We start from the raw sequence: 22,579 nt of genomic DNA, 5'->3' as shown, positions 1-22,579 counted from the left end.
TCCTCCATGTAGCAATCGTGATTGTCTGTGGAGGTGATCCAAAGGGTGCGGAAGGGCCAGGAGGGGTGAGGCCCCGTAACGCAGACGTGCCTGAGGGTGCTCCTGAGACGCCCTCATGGTGCCCTGTTGCCGAGGCCACCTGAGGCTTCTTCCCTCTGGCCAACCGAGGCGGGGCCACATTAGGTTGGTGAAAGGCAAGGAGCAGAAGAGTCTAGATTCTGAGCACACCATTCTTCTTGTAGCTGATGATCCTTGGGGTGCTGCACAGCTAGGTCACCTTGGACCCCATGTCTCAGCAGCTCTCATGTTCATAGATTGACATCCTAATCTCCAGGTGATGGAGGTGGGGTCTTTGGGAGGTCTCGCGGGCAGAGCCCTCTTGAATGGGGTTACTGACCTTATACAACAGACTCAAGGGAGCGCCTTCACCTCGTCCACCAAATCGGGACACAGAGAGAAGGTGCCACCTATGAACTAGAAAGCCAGCCCTCACCGAACGTCACATCCAGGGCTTTGGTTTTGGACTTCCCAGGCTCCAGAACTGTGAGCAATAACCTTCTGTTCTTTATAAACTACCTGGTTTGTGGTATTTTGTAATAGCAGCCTGAATGAACTAAGAAAAGCTCCAGCTGATTATGGTGAAGATGAAATTACTTTCCCTCTGCCACACTCAACCTCCCGCGTGGGTGGGACCGCCATTTTGTCTTTAGAACCCAAAGCCAGTGTCAAGAGCTCATGCCTGCTGTCCTCGTCCTTACGCTCAATGATGCTTGAGTCTGCTGCATCTTTCCTGCAGGGCGGTTCTTCTGCAGAATTCTCCCTCTTTTCCTTCCATTTCTGATGATCCAAAGTATTGTTATCTCACCAGGATAACAGCATTTGTGTGTGTGTGTGATTCCATGCTCCCCTGTCCCCCTCACTCTGTCCTCCTCCGCTCTGAGCACCCATACAAGTTCCCACGGGCAACCTACCACCTGACCACTGTCCCCCAGGTCCATCTCATTTGCCATTTGGCAAGCCTGTCCTCTTTCCTGGTGTCCCAATATCAAATTTTCCCAGCATGCACTCAGCTTTCTCTTCGCTTCCTTTCTATCTCAGTCCAAGCCTCTAACCTTCCTCCCCGGCCTGTGCATCCGGGCACATTCTTCTCCATGGGCCCCCTGCCATCTCTCCTTTATTTGCTTGGGTATGGAGTCAGTGGACCTGTCTCGGGGAGCTCACTCTCAGTGCGGTGACTGGGGCGGGGGGACCAAGAGTGAATCCAGCATGTCTCCTCCAGCAAAAGCTCACAAAGCTGGAACAGCTTTGTGATGGGGACTGCTGCCTTGGAAATCACCAAAAAGCTGTGAAAGAAACCCAGATTAATTGATAAGCTACTAACTACAAGGATGGGGTCTTGACAAATTACTTGGGGTAGTAGGAAGCCCTGAGATTGAAGGGCTGGTTCCAGGGAGAGAAGGAGCAGCGGAGAGCCCATGAACAAGAAAGCAGAAGTCAGCAACAGCACCAGACAGAGAGGATGAAATTTATGTAGGATGCAAAGGCCGCCGTGAGCTGGTGGGAAGAGGCCCCGTGGAGGGGGCGAAGCAGGATGGGAAAGCAGACACATAAATTGTAGAGGGTTTGGCAGAGAGGAGTGAGATAAGAGGGGAAGGCGCTCTGGATGGGGACTGCTGGGGATTTATTAAAACATACTGAATTTATGGTACCGTGTGAGCATTTGTTGATAATGGGGCTGGTTTGGTAAAAAATGTACACACTGGCTCGCAGCCAACAGGAAGTCGGAGGCAAGGTTATTGGGATCAGGCATTCCAATCAGAAACGTGTGGCTCGCATTTGGCCAGCTGGGTTTCAGAGTGTAAGGAGGTGAGTGTAAATTTTACCTGGAGTTCATTCTCAAAGCTCGATAGCAAGAAATAATGGCCACCTAATCACACCCGAACGGGAACCATAAAGCATCGCTACAAAGTGTCCTCCAAATGTAAAATGATGGGGTCACTATGGAAAATGGTATAGCGGATCCTCAAAAAAAAATAGAATTGCTATCTGCAGTAGCAGTTCCACTTGTGGGTATATACTCCCCCAAGAACTGAAATTAGCATCTTGAAAATATATTTGCACACTCACTATAATAGCTGCACTATTTACACTAGCCGAAAGGTAGAAACAACCCAAGCATCCATCAATAGGTGAATGGATAAATGAAACATGGAATAGGCATACAGTAGAATATTATGTAGCTTTAAAAAAGAAGCCTCAGTACTTGGGAGGATTGCACATTTGGGTCCAGTCTCAGCAACTTGGCAAATCTTGATACTCAGCCATTTAGTGAGACCCTATATCAAAATAAAGAAATAAAACCAGTAGAAGGGAAAGGGAAGCTCAAAGGTAGAATGCTGCTGGGTTCAATCCCCAATACACACTACATACACATGCGTGTACGCATGCACACACACACACACACACACACACACACACACACACACACTTCTGACACTTGAGGGTAGAACAGTAGGTGAAGTAAGGCAAATATTGTATTATTCCACTTATATGAGGTCTCCAGAAAGTCTAAGAGATAGAATGGCAGTTGTCAGAGGAAGGGAATTAAAAGTTACTATTTTTGTTTGTTTGTTTTGTTGTTTTTTGGGGTACTAGGGATTAAACCCAGGAGCATTCTACCTCTGAGCTACAACCCCAGCCCCATTTTATCTTTAATTTGAACAGAGTCTCACTAGGTCCATGAGAGTCTCACTACTTGCTTAAGCTGTCCTGGAACCTGCAATCCTCCTGTCTCAGCCTCCCAAGGACTGGGATTACAAGCATGTGCCACTTCGCCTGGCAAGAGTTACTATTTAATAGAGACAAAGTTTCAGTGTCACGAAATGAAAGCAGTCTGAATCTTAATGGTGCCAGCGATTCTGCTATATGAATGTACTAAATGCCGCCAAATTATATGCTGGAAAATGGCTAGGATGGTAAATTTCATATCGTGTATATTTTCCCACAATTAAAAAAAAAAACCACCAGTTCTTCAGCCAAATGTACTTCATGCTATCCTCAATAAATACGTGGCTCTGATAGAGAAGCAGGGACCCTCTGTCCCACAAACAGGAATCACGGCGTCCTTCCTGCCAGCCACATTCCAGTGCACAAAGGTCCATCCCACCTACCCAGGCGAAACCTTTCTTCTGTGGCTGCTACGTTTCTTAGGTCCTGATGCCCTGGCGCTCGTTAACAGGTATGGATTTGGAGAAGGGCAGAATTCAGCCTGCCAAGCGTCCGTTCTGGCTTGGACACACAGGATCTAATTGGCTTCCAAATTGAGGAGGACCGAGAAGGGAGGCGTTTTACTCCTGGGATGTTCTGAGGAACCCCAACTCTAGGAGGAAAGTCCAAGATTTAATGGGAAGCCACTAGGAATCTTTTGGGTGGAGTCTTTTGGAAGAACCTGGTGGCCATATTGATCAGGCACAAATTGCAACCAGAGAAGAGAATTTGAAGAGTTCCAGACAAGCTTTAAAGGAGATCCATTTAACAGCTGCCTCCGTGGTGATTAACATGCACCAGGCAGCACATTAGCCATGGAGAAGAGAGGAGAGACCACCTAGGAGCTGGATTCATCCCGTGGCTGTCCTGCTGTGAAGGGCAGGGGAGTCCATCCAATACCTGGACGCCCACGTGCTCTGTAGCCTGAGTAGCATCCAGAGGCACCGATGGGTGTTGTAGCACCAAAGACCACAATCACCATGTCCACCTAACATGTAATGACTGACCACCCACCAGTCACAGATTCAGGGCAAAAGTTAGCAGAGGCAAAAAGAGAATTCTAAACAGCATCTCCTTCTGGGGGTCAAGGTGGGTCTGGACATCACATTAGAGACTCGAACCTTCATCAGTACCCAGTAAACTGAAAGCTAGACTCAGGGCAGAAAAATATACTGTGGGTGGGCTGGGCGTGGTGGCACACACCTGTAATCCCAGTACTTAGGAGGCTGAGACAGCAGAATCAAAAATTCAAGACCAGAGCCAGGCGTGGTGGCGAACACTTGTAAACCCAGCATTCGAGAGGCTGAGACCTGGAGGATCGCGGTTCGCAGACAGCCTTAGCTACTTAGTGAGGCCCTCTGCAACTCAGTGAGACTCGGTTTCAAAAATAAAGAATAAAAAATAGGGCAGGAGGTGTAGCTCAAAGGTAGAATGCGCCTGGGTTCCATCCCCAGACCCGCAAAAAAAAAAAAAAAAAAAAAAAATCAAGACCAGCCTCAGAACTTAGTGAGGCCCTCTGCAACTTATTGAGACACTGTTTCAAAATAAAATATTAAAAGGGCTGGGGGCGGAGCTCAGAGATAGAACCAACCTCTCTGAGTTCAATCCCCAGAACCAAAAGAATAAAGATTAAAAATTAAAACAAGACAAATACTTTGGGTAGTAGAATTCTTGCAGCCTGAGAGTGAGATGGGGGCGGGGGAGACAGTGTTAAGAACATGGTCTTGAAATGCAAAGGATAATCAAGGAACTTATTTTAGTAGTTAAGTTTCTATTATCTGCCCCGGGCATGTATGCATCATAAAACTTGGTGATGCCTTGCTAGAAAATTACTTTGCCTGCGTAGCTGGAGAAATGTTGCACAAAAGACTGATCAGGAATAATTGGAATACATAGTAAACAACCCAAACTCTGAGAGATTTAGAATCCCAAGGAAGAAAAGAAACCATGCTCCATTTTATTTCATTTATTTTTAAAAAAATTTTTCCCATGTGTGTGGTATTAGGAATTGAGCCCAAGGACATTCTACTTCCGAACTACACCTCCAGCCCTATTTTTTATTCTTTATTTTGAAACTGGGTCTTGCTGAGTTTTGGAAGGCCTCACTAAGTAACCGAGGCTGGCTGTGGACCTGTGATCCTCCTGTCTCAGCCTCCCAAGTACTGGCATTACGAGGGTGTGCCACCGCACCCGTCTCTCCTTGCTTTTGAAGTTCAATTGTGCTAGGGGTTTCCTCTGGCTGCACTCATTCCAGCAGGTCGTGGTACCATTTTGGCGTCAGCCACCGTGCTCCAACTTTGACTATTCTCAGTTGTTTGAAATGTGGGGGCGTGTGATGTTGTTTTGATGATTATACAAATAGCCGAAGCTTATTTGGTTTTGAACATTTAGATGGCCTTGAGTGAGGAACAAGATTTAGAACTGGTATTTTAATCATTCGGGGGTTTCTGAGAACTTGAAAGGTTTCTCCACTCACAAAATAGTGATCAAAAAGGAACTGTGAGCCCTGTATTCCTTGTTCCCTTGAATTCCGTAGTAGTTTTTTATACTTTCATTGGTACATTATCGTCTCGTATCATAGTGCAATTCATAGCGATGGTGATATACGTGCACACAGCACTGGGTGCGGTCCCCTGGCTCTTCCCCTCTCTCTTCTAGTAATAATTTTAATTATAAAATAAAAGACGGTAGCCGGGCATGGTGGCACACGCTTGTAATCCCCGCGCTTGGGAGGCAGAGACAGGAGGATCGCACAGGTTCGAAGCCAGCCGCGCTGGCTTAAGAGACCCTGTTTCCAAATAAAAATGTAAAAATAGGTATGGGAGTGTAGCCTGGAGGTAGAAGGGCTTCCAGGAACCCCAGTACCACCAAAAAATTAAAAAAATAAAAGATGGTATGTCATTCTTTTTGGGTAGAATAGAAAGGCTGCATGCATTCTCAATTAGAGTTGAGTACTACAAGAATTGAGTCAATGTGGGCAATTTTTAGATGGCCTGTGCAAAGGAATTCTTGGCAGGAGATATTTGTATGAAGCCACATGTTGTCAGGACTCACTTCTGGAAGGGAGAATGTCGTGACCGATGCCACAGCGATTCGTGGCCGTGTTACACAACCCCTTATGCATTTGAGGTTGAGCTACGTGGATTTGTTGCAGGTACGACTCAATTAAATACGGGCTTTATGATTCAGACTTATTAGCTAGAGATAGAGCTTTTATGCACCTTCCATTTGAGACATGCTATGGTTTGGGAACACAGCTGTGCCATTCGGGGATAAAGAAGTGATTGATGGCATATTTGATTGTCACTGATGGAGAATGGGCCCCCACCATCACCTTAAACCTGATGTACTGCTGCTCTCTCTAGTAGTTTGTTTGTTTTGCTTTGTTTTTTGCGGTACTGGGGATGGAACCCAGGGGCATTCTACTTTCCCAGCTCTATTTTTTAATTCTTTATTTTTGAAACAGGATCTCACTAAGCTGCAGAGGGCCTCACTAAGTAGCGGAGGCTATCCATGAACCGTGATCCTCCTGCCTCAGTTTCCCAAATCCTGGGATTACAAGCCTGCACCACCACGCCCAGCTTTTTCTGGTAGATTTGTGTGTTGGGGGGGGGGCTACTAGGGGTGGAACCCAGGGGCTTTCTACCTCCAGGCTATACTCCCAGGCCTATTTTATACTTTATTTGGAAACAGGGTCTCACTAAGTTGCTGAGGCTGGCTTCGAACCTGTGCGATCCTCCTGTACCAGCCTCCCAAATGCTGGGTATACTACAAGCGTGCGCCACAATGCCTGGCTTTTTCTGGTAGATTTTGAATACACACACTGAGGAGTGTAAAAGGGAAACTCTGTGGCTGACTCCTCAGCCTCTCAGGCTCTCTTCATCCCCACGGGGTGCTCTGAACAGGACTACCACCTGTAGTCCCAGCCCTGGACTGGAAGCTGGAGCCAGCCTGGCTGTGCATCCCAAGACCCCACTTGTTCTGTCTACAGCTGTGCCAGCCAGGGTGACCTTTCTGCCAAAAATACTGCTGAGGACTTCTGAGCCTGGCCTCACATTGTGCTCTGAGTTTCGAAACTCAGTGTCTATGCCTGATTCCCCCTCCCCAGGCCAGGCCTCTGAGGGTCCTGTCAGACTCCCTTCTCAGGGGTCAGGGGCTCCCCAGATTCCCAAGCCATCCCCTAGATGGGCCCTAATGTCTAAGGCAGACCACCGAGACAGCTGCTCCAGTGGAGCCCGACTACGGTCCAGCCTCTGCCCTCGCTGAGAGCAGCCGGCTCCGCACCTTTCCGCTGGACCAGTGCTTGCGAGAACCAGGAGGTGCATCTGTTAAGCCTCTCGGTGCCGGGGCACTTTCCCCATCAGCTGGAGCAGCTCTGTCTGCAGCCTGACCTTTCCCTACCCAGCTCACCCCGTGGTGGGCAGTTTCTAGGCCAGTCCTTCCGGCTTTCCTATCCCTCCTGGGAATGAGTCTTCAGCCCCACCAGACCTCTCTGATGTAGGATAGCCACAGGACTTCCTCCCTTAGATGTTCATACCCAACGCAAAAATCTTACCAGAGAGATGTTTTAAATGGTCAATGAAAGCCGGGCGTGGTGGCGCACGCTTGTAATCCCCTGCTTGGGAGGCTGAGACCGGAGTATCGCACAGGTTCGAAGCCAGCCTCAGCTACTTAGTGAGGCTCTCAGCAACTTAGTGAGACCCTGTTTTCACACAAAATATAAAATAGGTCTGGGAGTATAGCCCGGAGGTAGAAAAGCCTCTGGGTTCCACCCCCAGTGTCATCAAAAATAAAAAAAAAAAAAAAATAAATGGTCAATGAATACATTTTTGCAAGTTTCTTAGCTTCAAACTGTCTAGGCTAAGACTGGGAAGTAATTTTAGTAATAGCTGAACTTGTGATTTTAAGGAATAAAAAGGGAAGCTCTATGGGCAGGAGGCGCCCGCCCCGTGCCGGCAGCCAGGTGCGTCCACCTCCTCTCTGCAGGAGGACAGTTTCAGCTGGGGTCCCGCCTGAGCTGTCAGCAGTGGGCTTTCCCCGATAGAGTCAGAGGCATCTCAGCACCTTAAGTCTCAAGGGGCAAACATGGGGCTCGTGACAGTGTTCTCGTGTGGACTGGGGAGGTGAGTCATCACTTGGAATCACCCAGTTTATAACTGGGAAGGACCGCAGATGTCATCTGGCCCTCTGCTTTCCAAATTGCTGACCTTGACTCACTAGTGGTTATAAAATCAATTTAGTGAGTCACGATCAGCTTGCACTTGTTTTATTTTTAACAAATGGAATAGAATAGATCAAAGCAGTCCCTATGCAGTAAATCAGTTGTTGTATAAAACTTTTATTGTGTGTGTGTGTGTGTGTGTGTGTGTGTACCGGAACACAATGTGGCCAATCCTTTATTTACTGAGGCTTGTGATTAAAGTACCAAGGTCACTGTTTTAGTTCAGATCCATCACTTCTAAGTAAACTGAGGTCTAAGAAGGAAATGATTGGGCGAATCCACTGAAGCTATCGAGGGGAACAGACTGGGCGCTGGTGTTTGTAACGCCGGGCTCTGTCACGCTCTCTTGGATGGCTTTACCCATAGAAGAGGGATGAATACAGACTTCATAGCACACGCATCGGTCGCAAGGTCTTGGGCAGCAGTAGTCATCAAAATACGCGGCAACCATTTGATTCATATGTTTTCATAGAAAGAGGACGCGGAGGTGAGTGGGATGAGATAAACGGGTGAGAGAAGAGTCAGGAGTCCAGGAGCCTGAGTAAACTTCAGAGAGGTCTTTGGATCAGGACTAAGAAACATGGTGTTTTCCATAAGGAAGCTTTGCAGTAGCTCACTATTACCTATAACAAGAGCTCTGACTATGGCAGTGAAGTCAACACAGATTCGTTCAAGCACAGTGTAACTCTAGGAAAAACAGTGTCTGTCTGTCTGTCTGTCTGTCTCTCTCTCATCTAAGATGCTTATTTACCTGAGAATAATTTTTATATGTGTGTAGTGGCTGAGGTTGGAACCCAGGAGCGTTTTACTTCTGAGCTGTACCCTCCACCCTATTTTATTTTATTTTGTTTTTTTATTTTGAAACAAGGTCTGAATTGCTGAGAGCCTCACTAAGCTGCGGGGGCAGGCCTCAACCCTGTGATGCTCCTGTCTCAGAATCCCAAGTACTGGGATCACAGGTGTGTGCCACCATGGCTGGCTGCCTGGGGATATTTTTTTTTCTTTTGATAATTCTAGCCAGGTGTGGTGGCGCACGCTTATAATCCTAGTACTTGGGAGGCTGAGACAGGAGGATCGCGCAGGTTCGAAGCCAACCTCAGCTACTTAGTGAAGCTCTCAGCAACTTAGTGAGACCCTGTTTCTAAATAAAATATAAAATAGGTCTGGGAGTATAGCTCAGACATAGAAAGCCCCTGGGTTCCACCCCCAGTGCCACATGCGCGCACACACACACACACACACACACACACACACACACGAGATTACCTACTGGGCATTGTATTTGGACTGGTGATAACTTTCTTCCTATTTTCAAAAACCTCCTGTTAGGTCAGGGTATTTGCTTCTATAAAATAATGGCCTCCCTTCCAGTCCACTAACAGTGTAATAAATTCCATTCATTTAAAAATGTGCATCTACAGGCTTAGTGTTAGTGAGTGATCTATTTTGACAGCGCACAGACCATCAGGTCTCACATTAATTTTGGCTCCAGACTCACATGACTTGGAGCCGGTGGTTCTCAGCTTTCCTCTCGAGACTCTCATGAGAGACAACTTCTCCCAAGCTGGGGCACTAGTATTTAAATGATCCTTGCCAGTGGTTTGGCTCTGTGGCCAGAAATGTTAAGAGACTTTAAGATTTCTGTGTTTAATGCCACTGCTTCCAGGAGAGTATGTTCTCTCAACGCTCATCATCCATTCTCATTTTCATCAATCCCCCTTAAAGCTGAGCCATATATTTAGGGCAAGCACTTGGTCGCTGAGCTTCCTTCTCAGGCTGGCACCTGACATTGGAACGTCTTCTGCAACTCTAATTTCTACCATTATTCAACATCCATTGATTTTACAGAGCTCAGTCCAGAGGAAAAATGAGTATACACTCCCCAAGCATCGGGTCTGAACACGTGTTTCCTTGCACAAATGAGCAATAGTGTCCATCCCACCCCAAACTGGGACACACGTCCAAGTTCAGTGTGTTCAGATGTTCGGTACCCACTATGCCCAAAGAACCGTCATGTGACCCAATACAAGTCCCACCTTCAGAGCTCTTCAGTTTCTGGGGCTCTTGATCTATGGTTGTAGGCTGGGAAATCTCCCACAAGTAACTACATAACCGTCTCACTGCCTAAAGTCAACCATCTCCCTGCGGCTCCTCAACCTCATCTAAATAGTACATAAACACGATGGTGAAGACCACCTCTGGTCAAAATGCTCACACCCCAGTCACTTTCGGAGCACCCACTCTCCTCGTGGACGATGCCATGGAATCGGAGCTCCAAAACGCGTTGGAACGGCCTTACTGTTTTCATTTTGTTGTTATGTGCTTATCCATGTATATGGCAGAGTCCGCAACGTTCTCTCTACCCAATGACAGAATTCAGGCAAGCTAGCTAACCAAATAAAAATGGTGGGAGACACCTCTGCGTTGGAGGCAGATGGGACACCTCCCAATCCTGTGGCATGGACTCTGTCAGGCCCTTGACACCAAAGGCTTATTTACTCACTAAACTGATTTTTTTTTTTCAGTGTGAGGACTTGGTGTTCCCTGAAAGATAGATTGCTTCAATTCTGATACTTGCAAGATGTTCTTAGAATATCCTGCTGCCGCTAGATATAAGAAGCCATACAGATAATATTAAAATCCAGTGTTCAGTGGGCCATTTGGTTAGGGATTACAATAAGGCAGAGAAGTCAGAAGTATGTCTAGGAATTAATAAAAATTAAGTGTGACATTTAAAATTGGTTGGAAAATGATAGTTTTCCAGATGGAACTCCATCATCTAGGAAAAATAAGGGTGGATCCTATGTTAGTCTTTTTTTTTTTTTGACATTGTAACAAAATACCTGAGATAACTGTCTCATAAAGAGAAAAGGTGTATTTGGGCTCATAGTTTTAAGAAGTTCCCATTTTAAATCAAGCAGAGCCTCAAATGAGGGTGCTGGATGGAAAGGCACAGAGTGCATGACAGAGAAAACTGCTCACCCCATGGCCAGAAGCAAAACAAGAAGAGGAAGGGGTGGGGTTGCACCACGCCCTTCAAGGACACTCCCCAAAGACCTACTTCCTCCCACCAGGCACCACCTCAGAAAGCTGCACCAGCTCCCCACAGCGCCCCTGGGACAAGCCTTTAACTCACGGCTTTTGAGACCGTTGACATCCAAACAATAAGAGATCCCCACCTCAGTCTGTCCCTCAGACACATCCTCCCTCCCTCTCCCTCTCTCTGTCTCTCTCTCCCTCTCTCTCCCTCTTTCCCTCTCTCTCTCCCTCTCTCTGTCTCTCTCTCCCTCTCTCTGTCTCTCTGTCTCTCTGTCTGTCTGTCTCTCTCTCCCTCTCTCTCTCTCTGTCTCTCTGTCTCTCCGTCTCTCTCTCTGTCTCTCTCTGTCTCTCTCTGTGTCTCGCTCTGTCTCTCTGTCTCTCTCTCCCTCTCTCTCTGTCTCTGTCTGTCTGTCTGTCTCTCTCCCTCTCTCTGTCTTTGTCTCTCTGTCTGTCTGTCTCTCTCCCTCTCTCTGTCTTTGTCTCTCTGTCTCTCCCTCTCCCTCTCTCTGTCTCTCCCTCTCCCTCCCTCCCTCCCTCCCTCCCTCCCTCTCTCTTTGCAGTACTGAGGATCAAACTCAAGCTCTTGCCCATGCTGAGCAAGAACACTGCCATTCATCTACACCCCCAGCCAAAACATCCGACATTTTTGGTGGTACTGGGAGTGAGACCCAGGGCTTTCTACCTCCAGGCTATACTCCCAGAACTATTTTATACTTTATTTGGAAACAGGGTCTCACTAAGTTGCTGAGAGCCTCACTCAGTAGCTGAGGCTGGCTTCACACCTGTGCGATCCTCCTGTCTCAGCCTCCCAAGCGCTGGGATTACAAGCGTGCGCCACCACACCTGGCTTTAATTGAAATTTTAAAAACACTAGAAAATTGAAACTTCTTTGGGGGTAATATCCTTGATGAAAGAAACCTCTCTGGGAAAAATACAAAAGCAAACAAGACAACCTAAAGGGGGAGAAAGGAGGGGGAAGAGGAAAATCTCTAAAACACACAATGTACTTAAACATATCGAAGTCAACCAGTAAGCCAAGCAAGGGAGGGAGGGACGGGGAGGGAATAGGGGGGTTGGGTAGGGGTTAAATCAGTGATGTGAACATGTATGTACACACAAGTTTTTTTTTACCCCAATTTGATGTATGAATATAATGCACCAATAAAAAGTTTAAACTTTTTTTAAATGGTGAGAAAAAATAAAATAAAATTAGTTCATTGATGTTTTTCAATCAGAAAAAGTACACAGTAAAGTCAAAGACAAATGATAACAAGGAGGAAATATTTACAGCACGTATTGACCATGAAAAGCTACTTTCTTCAATATATAAAGAGCTTCTACAAATAAATTGGAAAAAGATTAATAACCCAATAGGAAAATAGCAACACATTCCTCAGAAAATAGAACACAATGCATTTAAAACACGGAAAAACGCTCAAACTTGTTCATAATTAGAGAAATGCAAGTAAGTTGAACTCTAGTGATATATCATCAAATGCTAAGGACTTCTCATGGTAGCCACTCATTTTAATGGCAAACGTGTGAGACACCAGCCGCTCTGGTCTTAAATACGGGGGTGTAACTGGATATACTCCCTAGAGAGAGCGATTTAGTAATATGTGTCAAAATTTAAAAATGTAGATAATCTTTGACCTAATAATCCCATTTCTAGGAACTTATCCTACAGACACTTACGCAGAAGAGCAGCGATGTGTGTAGGAGAATGTATACGGCTCTCGCTTGTAAAAGCAGAAGACGTTCATTAACTGAGCGCTTGTTATAAAAGTGAGGATGTGTCCATACAGTCAAGTCACTTAGAGCACAAAAGCACTTAACGAGGAAGCATTTATTGAAATAGGACAATTACCCAAATACCAGTAAGGAACGACGCAAGATACAGAGCAGAGTGTAGTGTATCATCCATTTGGGTTTAAAGAAGCTGGTAACGGAGGTGGCCTCTGTGAAGAAGCGGCCAAGGGTCCAGGGTGGGAGCGGGTCTCTCTTCTGCTCTCTGCTCATTTATACTCTATAAGTTGTGCGTGATGTTCATGTTTGCCTACTTACATCCTAACGCTCTCCTGGGGCATACGTGGGCATTACCTGCAATGTCCTAATGAGGTTGTGCAACAAGCTGGCATCGTGAACGGATGCAGGGATGCAGGTGCCACATACCAACACGGAACAGCATGGGTGCCGGGTGCCAGGGATCGTGAAAGTCAAGTTCAACGAGGGGGAACTAAGTTGATACCGGAGATCAAAGCGAGATGCTGGGGAGGCGGGAGGCAGTGGGATGCGGCTAAAGAGAAGCAGACCTGCTGAGCGGGCACTCCAGAGAGGAAGGAGAGAAAAGAAAAGGAGCTTTGGATGGGGCCTTCAGTGGTTGCTAATGACCTGGACCTGGGGCTCCGTGTGAGTATTTATAAGCAATTAACAGTAACAGCCTAAGACAGGCTTGTTATCTACTGGATTGCAAAGCCAATTACAAATTGGTGGGGGCATCATCTCTCTCTGGTTTATATTTAATCACCAATGCATGATGATTCTGTTGAAGTCATTCTTGTAGGGCTTGAGAAGGAATAGCAATCCAATTTGGGGCTCATCCTCAGACAGCAAGAGACAACAGGCAATCGGCTGAGGTTATCCACAGCCATGAAGCTGAGCAGCGCAGAGGGGTCCAATCCTTTACCACGAATGCAAGTTGTGCCGCCGTGCATGCAGTCGATTTGCTTTGCTCTCAAGCTCAAAGGAGGCAGACAGTGGGTGTGGTTGTAGTCACACCGAGCCTGTGAGGCCGGCCACATAATTGGACACTGGGTGAAGACATTTTACTCCCAGCAACAGCAGTGATGATGGTGATGGTGATGGTGGTGACAATAAATTCTGGTGCTGTCAGTTCTGAATGGGAAGGGAAAGGGGACGAGCCAATTTCCAGCTGTGTGAACCCTGAGCCTGACCGAGATACTACGTGTCTGTCCAGATCATACGCATAAACTCATCTCAGCGCCTCCGCTCCTTTCCACGACAGGGATGCGCTGTCATCCAAGGGCCCTGCGCTTCAATGTACAGCATCAACACGTGCGGCTTCGCTTGACAAGTGAGGGATCGACCTATTTTTTCAAGTTTTAAGAAAACCAAGCTACTATTCTATTTCCTCATAATAAAAATGGTATAAAATTATGTAATTTAAACCAAATTATTTCCTAAAAGAAGGTTCTTTGTTGTTCATCAAACATAGTCCCCTTTGATAGTCCCAGTCAGTGAGGCATTTTGCTACAATTTATGCAGTAAGAAAATAACATTTCAGTCAGTTGGGGTGGTGCATGCCTTCCCCTTCCAGTACTTGGGAGGCTGAGACAGGAGGATCCCAGGTTTGAGGCTGATCTCAGCAACTTGGTGAAGACTCTGTTTCAAAGTTAAAAATAGAAAGGGATGTGGGTGTAACTTGGAGGTAGAAACCCTCTGTGTTAAATCCTCATAAGGAAGGAAGGAAGGAAGGAAGGAAGGAAGGAAGGAGAGTTCTAGTATATAGGAAGATTAGATATAACCTAGCCACCTCTGCCAGTTTTACCCCACCACCATATTACTCAAGATCTGGGAGAGGACCCATTTTAAAAGAAGTCAGCGACACATGGTTTTTCTTTCTTTTGTTTTTTCTAAAGGATAAAAAGTTGTGAGCTTTGCATAAAGAAATTGTGCTATCACCTCTCCTTTCTTCCTTCCCACCGGAAGTGGGAACAAAGGTAGAGATGAGGCAGCCATTTTTATTTCTACAACCTCATTTGAAATCATTCTCTGTGATTTAAGTTTTCTTGAAATGAGAAGGATAAATTGTGTGAACTTTAGTTAAAGTTGGGTTGGGGGGAAAGTTGGACATCCAGTTGTCAAGGAAACCAACTCACTTCTCTCTCTCTCTCTCTCTCTCTCTCTCTCGCTCACACACACACACACACACACACACACACACACACACACACACCATTTAATACAGTGCTTTTTAAACTCTTCATCTGATATTTTAAATATTTAAAAATACCCAAAGTTTCTACTCTGGGAATCGGTACAAGAAGCACTCAAGGGAAGTGGTCCCTAGCATTCAAGCCCAGGGAGGACTTCTCATTCCTGCGGAGATTCCGTCATTCTGAGTCCAAGCTGCATCTCAGAGACGTGACAGACCGTCTCCAAGGTCAAGGTCAAGTCGGATGCAAAAAGGGACCATTGGAAAGAGAGCACCAGAATGAGGACTTCTAAAAAGCCAGAGAGAGCCAGGTTGACAGAGACAGAAGACGGTTGCTCATGATTTAAAGATGCGCCCTCCACGGGAGCGCCCGTCTGCTCCATCTAGCCAGGTCTGGTCAAGGGGCTGGCTCTTGCTTCACGGGGCCACCGCGCGCCTCGGCCTGATGAGAAGGATCGACCATGTGACTTGGTTGACCAGTAGGATGCTAGCAAAGCCTCTTCCTCTCTTGAGTCTTTGCCTTTGCCATGAGAAGACCCTGCCTGATGAGTTTGCTTATCCATGGAGGACAAGGGACGGCGGGGCGGAGCCACACCGCTAAGTGCCCTGCCCAGCAGACCCTCCGGGAAGCCCGAAGGAGCCTGCCCGCCACTGTGTCTGACCACCAACACCGCCCACACTTAGATGCACAGGAAATAGTAAACTCTGGTTTAAGCCACTGAGTTTTGGGGGAGTTTATCATGCAGCAATGACCAGTACAGAGAGCATCTTAGACAACTCCTTTATTTATTTATTTATTTATTTATTTATTTATTTTTGGTGGTACTGATACTGAGGATGGAACCCAGAAGCAATCTACCTCTGAGCCACACACCCCCAGCAGTATTTTATTATTGTTTTTGTTTTTTTTTATTTTACTTTTTTTTTTTTTGGTACTGGGGGTGGAACCCAGAGGCTTTCTACCTCCGGGCTATACTCCTCCCAGCCCTATTTTATATTTTTATTTTGAAACAAGGTCTCACTAAGTTGCTGAAAGCCTCACTAAGTAGCTGAGGCTGGCTTCGAACCTGAACGATCCTCCTGTCTCAGCCTCCCAAGCGCGGGGATTACAAGCATGTGCCACCATGCCCGGCTTATTGTTTATTTTTTTTGAAACAGGGTCTCATTTAGTTGCAAAGGGCCTCACTAAGTAGCTAAGGTTGTCAGCGAACCGTGATCCGCCTGTCTTAACCTCCTAAATATTGAGATTACAAGCGTGCGCCACCGTGCCCGGCTGGACAACTTCTAAATTTACTGAAAAAAAATTTTTAGGACCATATGAAAAAAATCAAAGAGTAGGTAGATGCAATTGGCCAAAACTGTGGGTCTCCTGGGAAGGGCAAGTTCCACAAATAATACAAGCCAATCCCTTTGTTAAAAATGAGCACTAGCTGGGCGCAGTGGCACACACCCGTAATCTCAGTATTTGGGAGCCTGAGATGGGAGGATCACAGGTTCGAGGCCAGCCTCGGCAACTTGGTAAGCTCTTCAACAATTTAGCAAGACCCTGCTTTAAAATAAAAAGGGCTGGAGGTGTAGCTTGGAGGTAGAATGCCCCTGGGTTCAATCCCTAGCATCGAGGAACAAAGAACCACTAAGGAAAACAGATGTCCTAAATTCCTAAATCCTACAGACAGAAAGGCTTATAGACCACTGGACCCCATGAGGGTGTGCATTAGCGAACAAAATACAACTTTAATGCACCTAGAAAAGTTATCGCTGACCTGGGGGTCTAAAAAGCTACTAAAAATCACTCTATGGCCAAGGAGAAGCTGTGTAAAAACAGACTAAAATGATCAGGACTCCTGTGTGCAGGACACACGCTGAGAACCAATGTGATTCAAGCCTGCTAAATCTTGAACAGACAAAGTGGCCTGCGCCTGGGTTTTGTTTACCAGATTCTGGAATTTTCAAAACAAAGGAGGATACTGGGAAGCAGAAAAAGAAAGATTCAGGAAAAACAAAGAGAAGGGCTATATTATTTTACATGCGAACATATTTCCCAGTATATCCAGGACAGAATTAGTAGACACTGTTGTCCTGAGCCAGTATTAGTATTAGTATTAGTATTAGTATTAGTATTAGTATTAAGTACTGGGGATTGAACCCAGGGATGTTCTACCTCTGAGCTATACCCCCAGCCATATTTAATTTTTTAATTTGAAACAGGGTCTTGCAAAGTTGCTGAGGCTGTAGAGAGCCTCCTGTCTCAGCCACCACTGGCTTGAGTCATTATTAATAACACTTCCTTTCACTCAAAGAAGTTTACTGGGTTGGATGATAAACTATATGATCATATTGTTGGCAACATATTACACCCAGAGAGCTGCACATACAGGCCCAAGTAAAGTTTGGATACTTTCATGGGGAAAGATCTGCCCTGGTTTGTCAAGGCGAGTTGGACAGTTTCCTGTGAGGTACGCAGGGCCCTTCAGCACAGTGGTGTAGGATGATCAAGTCCCCGGTGCAGCAGGGTTCTAAGGCCTGGGAAGTGTTCATCAGGCCAACATACCGTCCTTGGCACAACCCTAGAGGTCTTCTTTATGAACTCTGTCTACACTGCAAAGAACTCTCCTTGCAGACCCTCCCAAAATATAAACACATTCAACATCCTTGTTCTTGTCATTACTTCCACACCCGTTAAACATGTAAAAACCAAGATGTACAGAAGAATTGAGTTGCCTTCTTACCCACTCAGAGGTCCATACAGCCTTCTGAGCTCCATCTGGCCTTCCCAAAAGCCCTAAAGAAAACACAGCAGTCTGGTAAGGAGAAGATCAAGGAAAATCTCAGTTCTTCAGACATTTAGAAAAAGAACTCTAGAGCAGCAAGAACACAGTTACACCAAAAAATAAAATAAAATAAGAACCGATGCCACTGCTTTCGAGTACTGTAGAAAACTGGATAAACAAATGACTTCTTTTCTGTACTTGAGATTGAACCCAGGGGCATTCTACCTCTGAGATACGTTCCTAGCCCTTTTTATTTTTTATTTTAAAACAGGATCTCACTCGGTTATGGAGGCTGGCCTCAAACCTGCAATCTCCCTTTCTCAGCCTCCCAAGTACTAGTATTACAGGCTTATACCACCATACCTGGCCAACAGATGACTTTTTAAAAGGTATCGCTAGGTAAAACTCTCAGGAAGCTCTGCTTTAATGGACAGAAGAGATCATCGGTCCTTAAACTATTTGGGTATAATTGCTGCTAAGATGACTGTTTTTCTCAACCATAACCTTCCTGTCTGGGATGTGGTTGTTGTTGTTGTTATTATGTGGTCAAGTCTCTTTCATGGCCTCTCTCTGTGGGGTTACTGAGTACATCCAAAGTGTTACAAATTCGAAATTCTTGTGATCCAAGTACATTTTAAGTAAAACCAACATATTCAGGACCTAAGAATCTTAATCTTTATATAGGACAAGGTGCTAGGCATCTTTGACAGTGCGTGCTCCTGAAGATCCTCCTGGGTGGAGCTGGGTAGAGGATCAGAAGGTGCTAAACCCCGTGTGTGGGGATGGAGTCGCGCAGTGCAGATGGGCCAGGCACAGTTACACGTGGGGGCCACGTGGGGGGTTGAAGATGTGAGATGAGGCAGGAATGAAGATGCATGCGTTGGGATGGGGTGGGGTGAAAACGTTAGGTTTGTGTTGTGGGCATGCAGTATGTGGGCAAATAGAGACCTAAGAGATGAGTAAGAGTGGAGGGTTGAAAGTATAAGTAGATGTTCTGATATAAGAGAAAACATGATCCTTCACTTTCTGAGACTGGCTAATCTCCCTCAGCATAAAATTCTCTAGATCCATTTGCCTGCAAATGACATAACTCCTCTTTTTTATGGCTGGGTAGAATTTCTTTATGTGTACATCCCCTAATTTCATAATCCATTCATCTGTTGATGGACACCTAGGCTGGTTCCATACTTTGACAATGGTAAATTACGCTGCTCCAAACTTGGAGATGCCTGTATCATTACAATACTCTGATCTCAGTTCCTTTGGACAGCTACCCAGGGGTGGAGTAGCTGCATCATATGGTGGCTGCATTCCCAGTTTTCTGAGGAATCTCCACACTGATCTCCATAGCGGCTACTAATGGAGATCCCAATAATTTGCAATCCCACCAACAGTGTAGAAGAGTTCCTATTTCCCACACTGTCTCTAGCATTTATTGTTTGTATATATATATATATGTATATATATACATATATATATACAAACAATATATATATATATATAAATTTTTTTTTTTTGCGGTACTGCAAATAGAACCCAGGGGCATTCTACCTTCGAGCCACACCCCCAGCCCTATTTTTAACTCTTTATTTTAAAACAGGGTCTCACTGAGTTGTAAAGGGCCTCACTAAGTAGCTGAGGCTGTCCTCTAACCGCGATCCTCTGGTCTCAGCCTCCCTAATGCTGGGATCACAAGCGTGCGCCACCACGCCCCGCTTGTTTGTATTCTTGACAGTTGCCATTCTAACTGGGGATAGATAGAATCTGACTGTCATTTTGATTTGCATCTCCCTGATTGCTAACGATGTTGAACATTTTTTCTATATATTTATTGACCATTGATGTTTCTTTCTTTTGTGAAGTGTCTATTTCGTTCAAGTGCTGATTTTATTTGATTATTTGTTCTTTAGTGTTTAAATTGTTTAAGTTCTTTGTGCATTCTTGATATTAGTCCTCTATCAGAGTACCTGGCAATATGTGGAAGCTAGGGGGAAATCAGGATGCGGGTCGAAGGGGGAGAAACCCCAGTGTCGCAGTGGAGGGTTCTAGTGGAGGGAGGTGGGTGGGAGACTTGATGAAAGAAACACTTCCATTGATGAAGTGCGTATACAAAATTATCAACACCAAGCCGGGTGTGGTGGCGCACACTTGTAATCCCCGCGCTTGGGAGGCAGAGACAGGAGGATCGCGGAGGTTTGAAGCCAGCCGTGCGCTGGCTTAGGAGACCCTGTTTCCAAATAAAAATGTAAAAATAGGTCTGAGAGTGTAGCCTAGAGGTAGAAGGGCTTCCAGGAACCCCAGTACCACCAAATAAATAAATAAATAAATTAAATAAATAAATAAATAAATAAAATAAAAATAAAAAATAAAAAGGCCAGGAGTATTAGGGGTATAGCTTAGACATAGAATGCCTCTCGATTCAATTCCCAGTACAAAACAACAACAACAACAAAAGATGTCAGGAAGAAACAACAGGTAGCAAAGAAGGAGGATGGGCAGAGAAAGATACAAAAAGAACTCGGAAGAAATTGAGGAGGGAGAGAGTGAGTGTCAGAAATAGCTGTGGTCATCTGGCTAGCGTTGAGGACCAGCTTCTGCAAAGGTAGGGATGGGGAATCCTACAAAGCCCTTAGAGGGCTGCTATCAGGGTGAAGTGAATTTCGTCCTTCCTGCTTCTGTGTGACTCTGCGGATGCTGGGTCTGGTGGCTGCAGATGCAGGGTCTGTTGGCATGTCCCCACGAGTTAGCAGAATAAACCGCAGGCTTATGAGAAAACCCCACATGGGAGAAAAATAACCATAGACAACAGAGACCGAGGCCTCTATCTATAAATACCTAGTGGCCCACTTGCAGGCTGCTCTGGGAAACCCAGGTCAACATACTTAAAATATTTTTTTCCCAAACCAGCCTCCCCACCCAACCTCTTATCTCTGCTGCCCATGACCAGTCTCCGTATCGTGCTGAATGGGAGCTTAGACCAATGTTGGGCTGATTTCACCTTGGGTTTTCCAATCCTTCTTGGTCACAGAACTTCTTCATTTTGGCTCCTTCTCTTGGCCGACACCACCACCCTGTGCTGAGCAGTACCACTTCAACCTAGACCTCAGCCACACTTGGATTCCCCAGCCCTCATCTACATTCTTGACCTTTGCAGCGTAATCTTCCAAACCTCAGAGCCCATATCTAGTTCTCCTAATCAGAAATGATGTATGAGTAACTCCTCGCTTGCCCTTCCGGCCTGTGGGCTCCCCAGCCGATCTCTCTCACGTACACCAACATCCCCCAGAGTCTCCTCTGGCTTCTGGCTGGTTCAAGCTGCTGGTTGACTTGCGTCATCATCCCCGTGTTGCTAGGCTTACCTGCTCCTGCCCACCTGGCTAGCGTGCTGTTCTCTGCAGGACCCCCTTCCTCAGGAACTCCCCCAGGAGGACTCTGCCCTGATGCCCTCTCTTCCCTCTTCTCTCCAAAGCGAGACCACATCTATAGCACCCGATCTAGCACGGGGCATACCCCATCTGGCGCTGGGCACCATTGTTGTGTAATGCACTTGATGGTAGAAATAACTTTGAGTAGCCAGGCTGTAATCCTAGGGCTTGGGAGGCTGAGGTAGGTGGATCTCAGTTTCAAGGACAGCCTCAGCAACATAGTAAGACCCTGTTTTCCACATTTAAAAAACAAAATATATCACCAGGTGTGGGGGTACATGCCTGTAATCCCAGCCTTTGGGAGGCTGGGATTGTGGTTCGCAGACAGCAACACCAAAGTGGTTTTTACTTCTGTATTCTAGGGTCTGGTGTATAGAGATGCTCAATAAATAGGACCTGGGGCAAATGAATGAATGAATGAATGAATGAATGAATGAATGAAAAAACCTGATACAGATAGACAGGTGACAAGATGGGCCCTTGCTATCACATAGGAGGGGGTTCAGATAGAGGAGGGGTCGCTACGTCTCACAGGGCCTGCACGTGCAGGTGACTGTGCGGTGGGCACCTGGGCAAGAGCAATGCCCTCTGCGGGGAGCTGCTCTGGGCTCGGCGAGTTGATACCTTACCTGGCTGAAAAATGTCAAGTTTCCGATGAAAGGACTAGGCTTGGGATGTCTGATGCCCAGCTTCTCCAGCCTGGAGAAGGCCGACGTGGAGTACCTGGGAGAAGAAGTAACACATAAAAGCCACGGAATTAGAGTTTGTATCCATGCTGTGGGATTCATTAGAAATCAGAGCTCTTTACTTAGAAAAATAAGTCACCAGTTAACACGTTAGCAGGGTAGAGGCCTTATGGTAAGAGAGCAGAATAGGAACTTGGAACTTTCTCTGCTTGTGTGGCAGGCTAGAGATCAGGGAATCTGAAAACCTCAGAGTTGACAGCTGCCTTAGAGATGAGGTGGTCGAGGGGCCCCTCTTCTACCGGGAATCCTGTTATATAGAGAAGCGCCCTGAAGAGTTTCTGTATTAATGTTGAGAGTTGCTATATTAAGACATGAGGGTGGTAATCCCATCAGCAGATGAGCTCATCGTAATGGATTTACTGGGTGGTGACCTGGTAGGTGGGGTGTCGCTGGGTAGGTTTGGTTCCTGGGGATGTGGCCTGAGAGACTGTGTTTCTGTCTTTGAATTTCCTTGCTTTCTTGCTCTCTTGTGCTGGCTTCCTTGATGTGAGAGCAGAGCCCTTGTGCTTTCTCTCTCCTCTGCTTCCTGCTGCCCATGCCCTGAACTCCACGGACCCTACCTGACATGGACTGCACTCTGAAATCTCCAAAAACTGTGAGAGAATAAGTTTTCCTTCTTCTAAGTTGGCCAGCTGTTTTGTATTATATCACTGAGA

General features: G+C 46.1%; 1 protein-coding gene across 1 annotated transcript in view; it reads right to left on the bottom strand.

Moving 5' to 3' along the window:
• TBXAS1 (thromboxane A synthase 1) overlaps positions 1-22,579 on the bottom strand; it is a gene marked incomplete at both ends in the record, with an annotated part of 178,816 nt that overhangs the window by 119,407 nt on the left and 36,830 nt on the right. Inside the window, 2 exons of the mRNA XM_080701748.1 lie at positions 17,711-17,763; positions 21,807-21,900. Coding sequence (XP_080557874.1) covers positions 17,711-17,763; positions 21,807-21,900 — 147 coding nt within the window. The remainder of the gene's footprint in view (positions 1-17,710; positions 17,764-21,806; positions 21,901-22,579) is intronic.

Source organism: Muscardinus avellanarius (assembly GCF_963383645.1).
Source record: "Muscardinus avellanarius genome assembly, chromosome: 9".
NCBI classification, from domain to species: Eukaryota; Metazoa; Chordata; class Mammalia; order Rodentia; family Gliridae; genus Muscardinus; species Muscardinus avellanarius.
The sequence above is the reverse complement of the archived record's forward strand: the minus strand, read 5'-3'. Positions and strand labels throughout refer to the sequence as shown.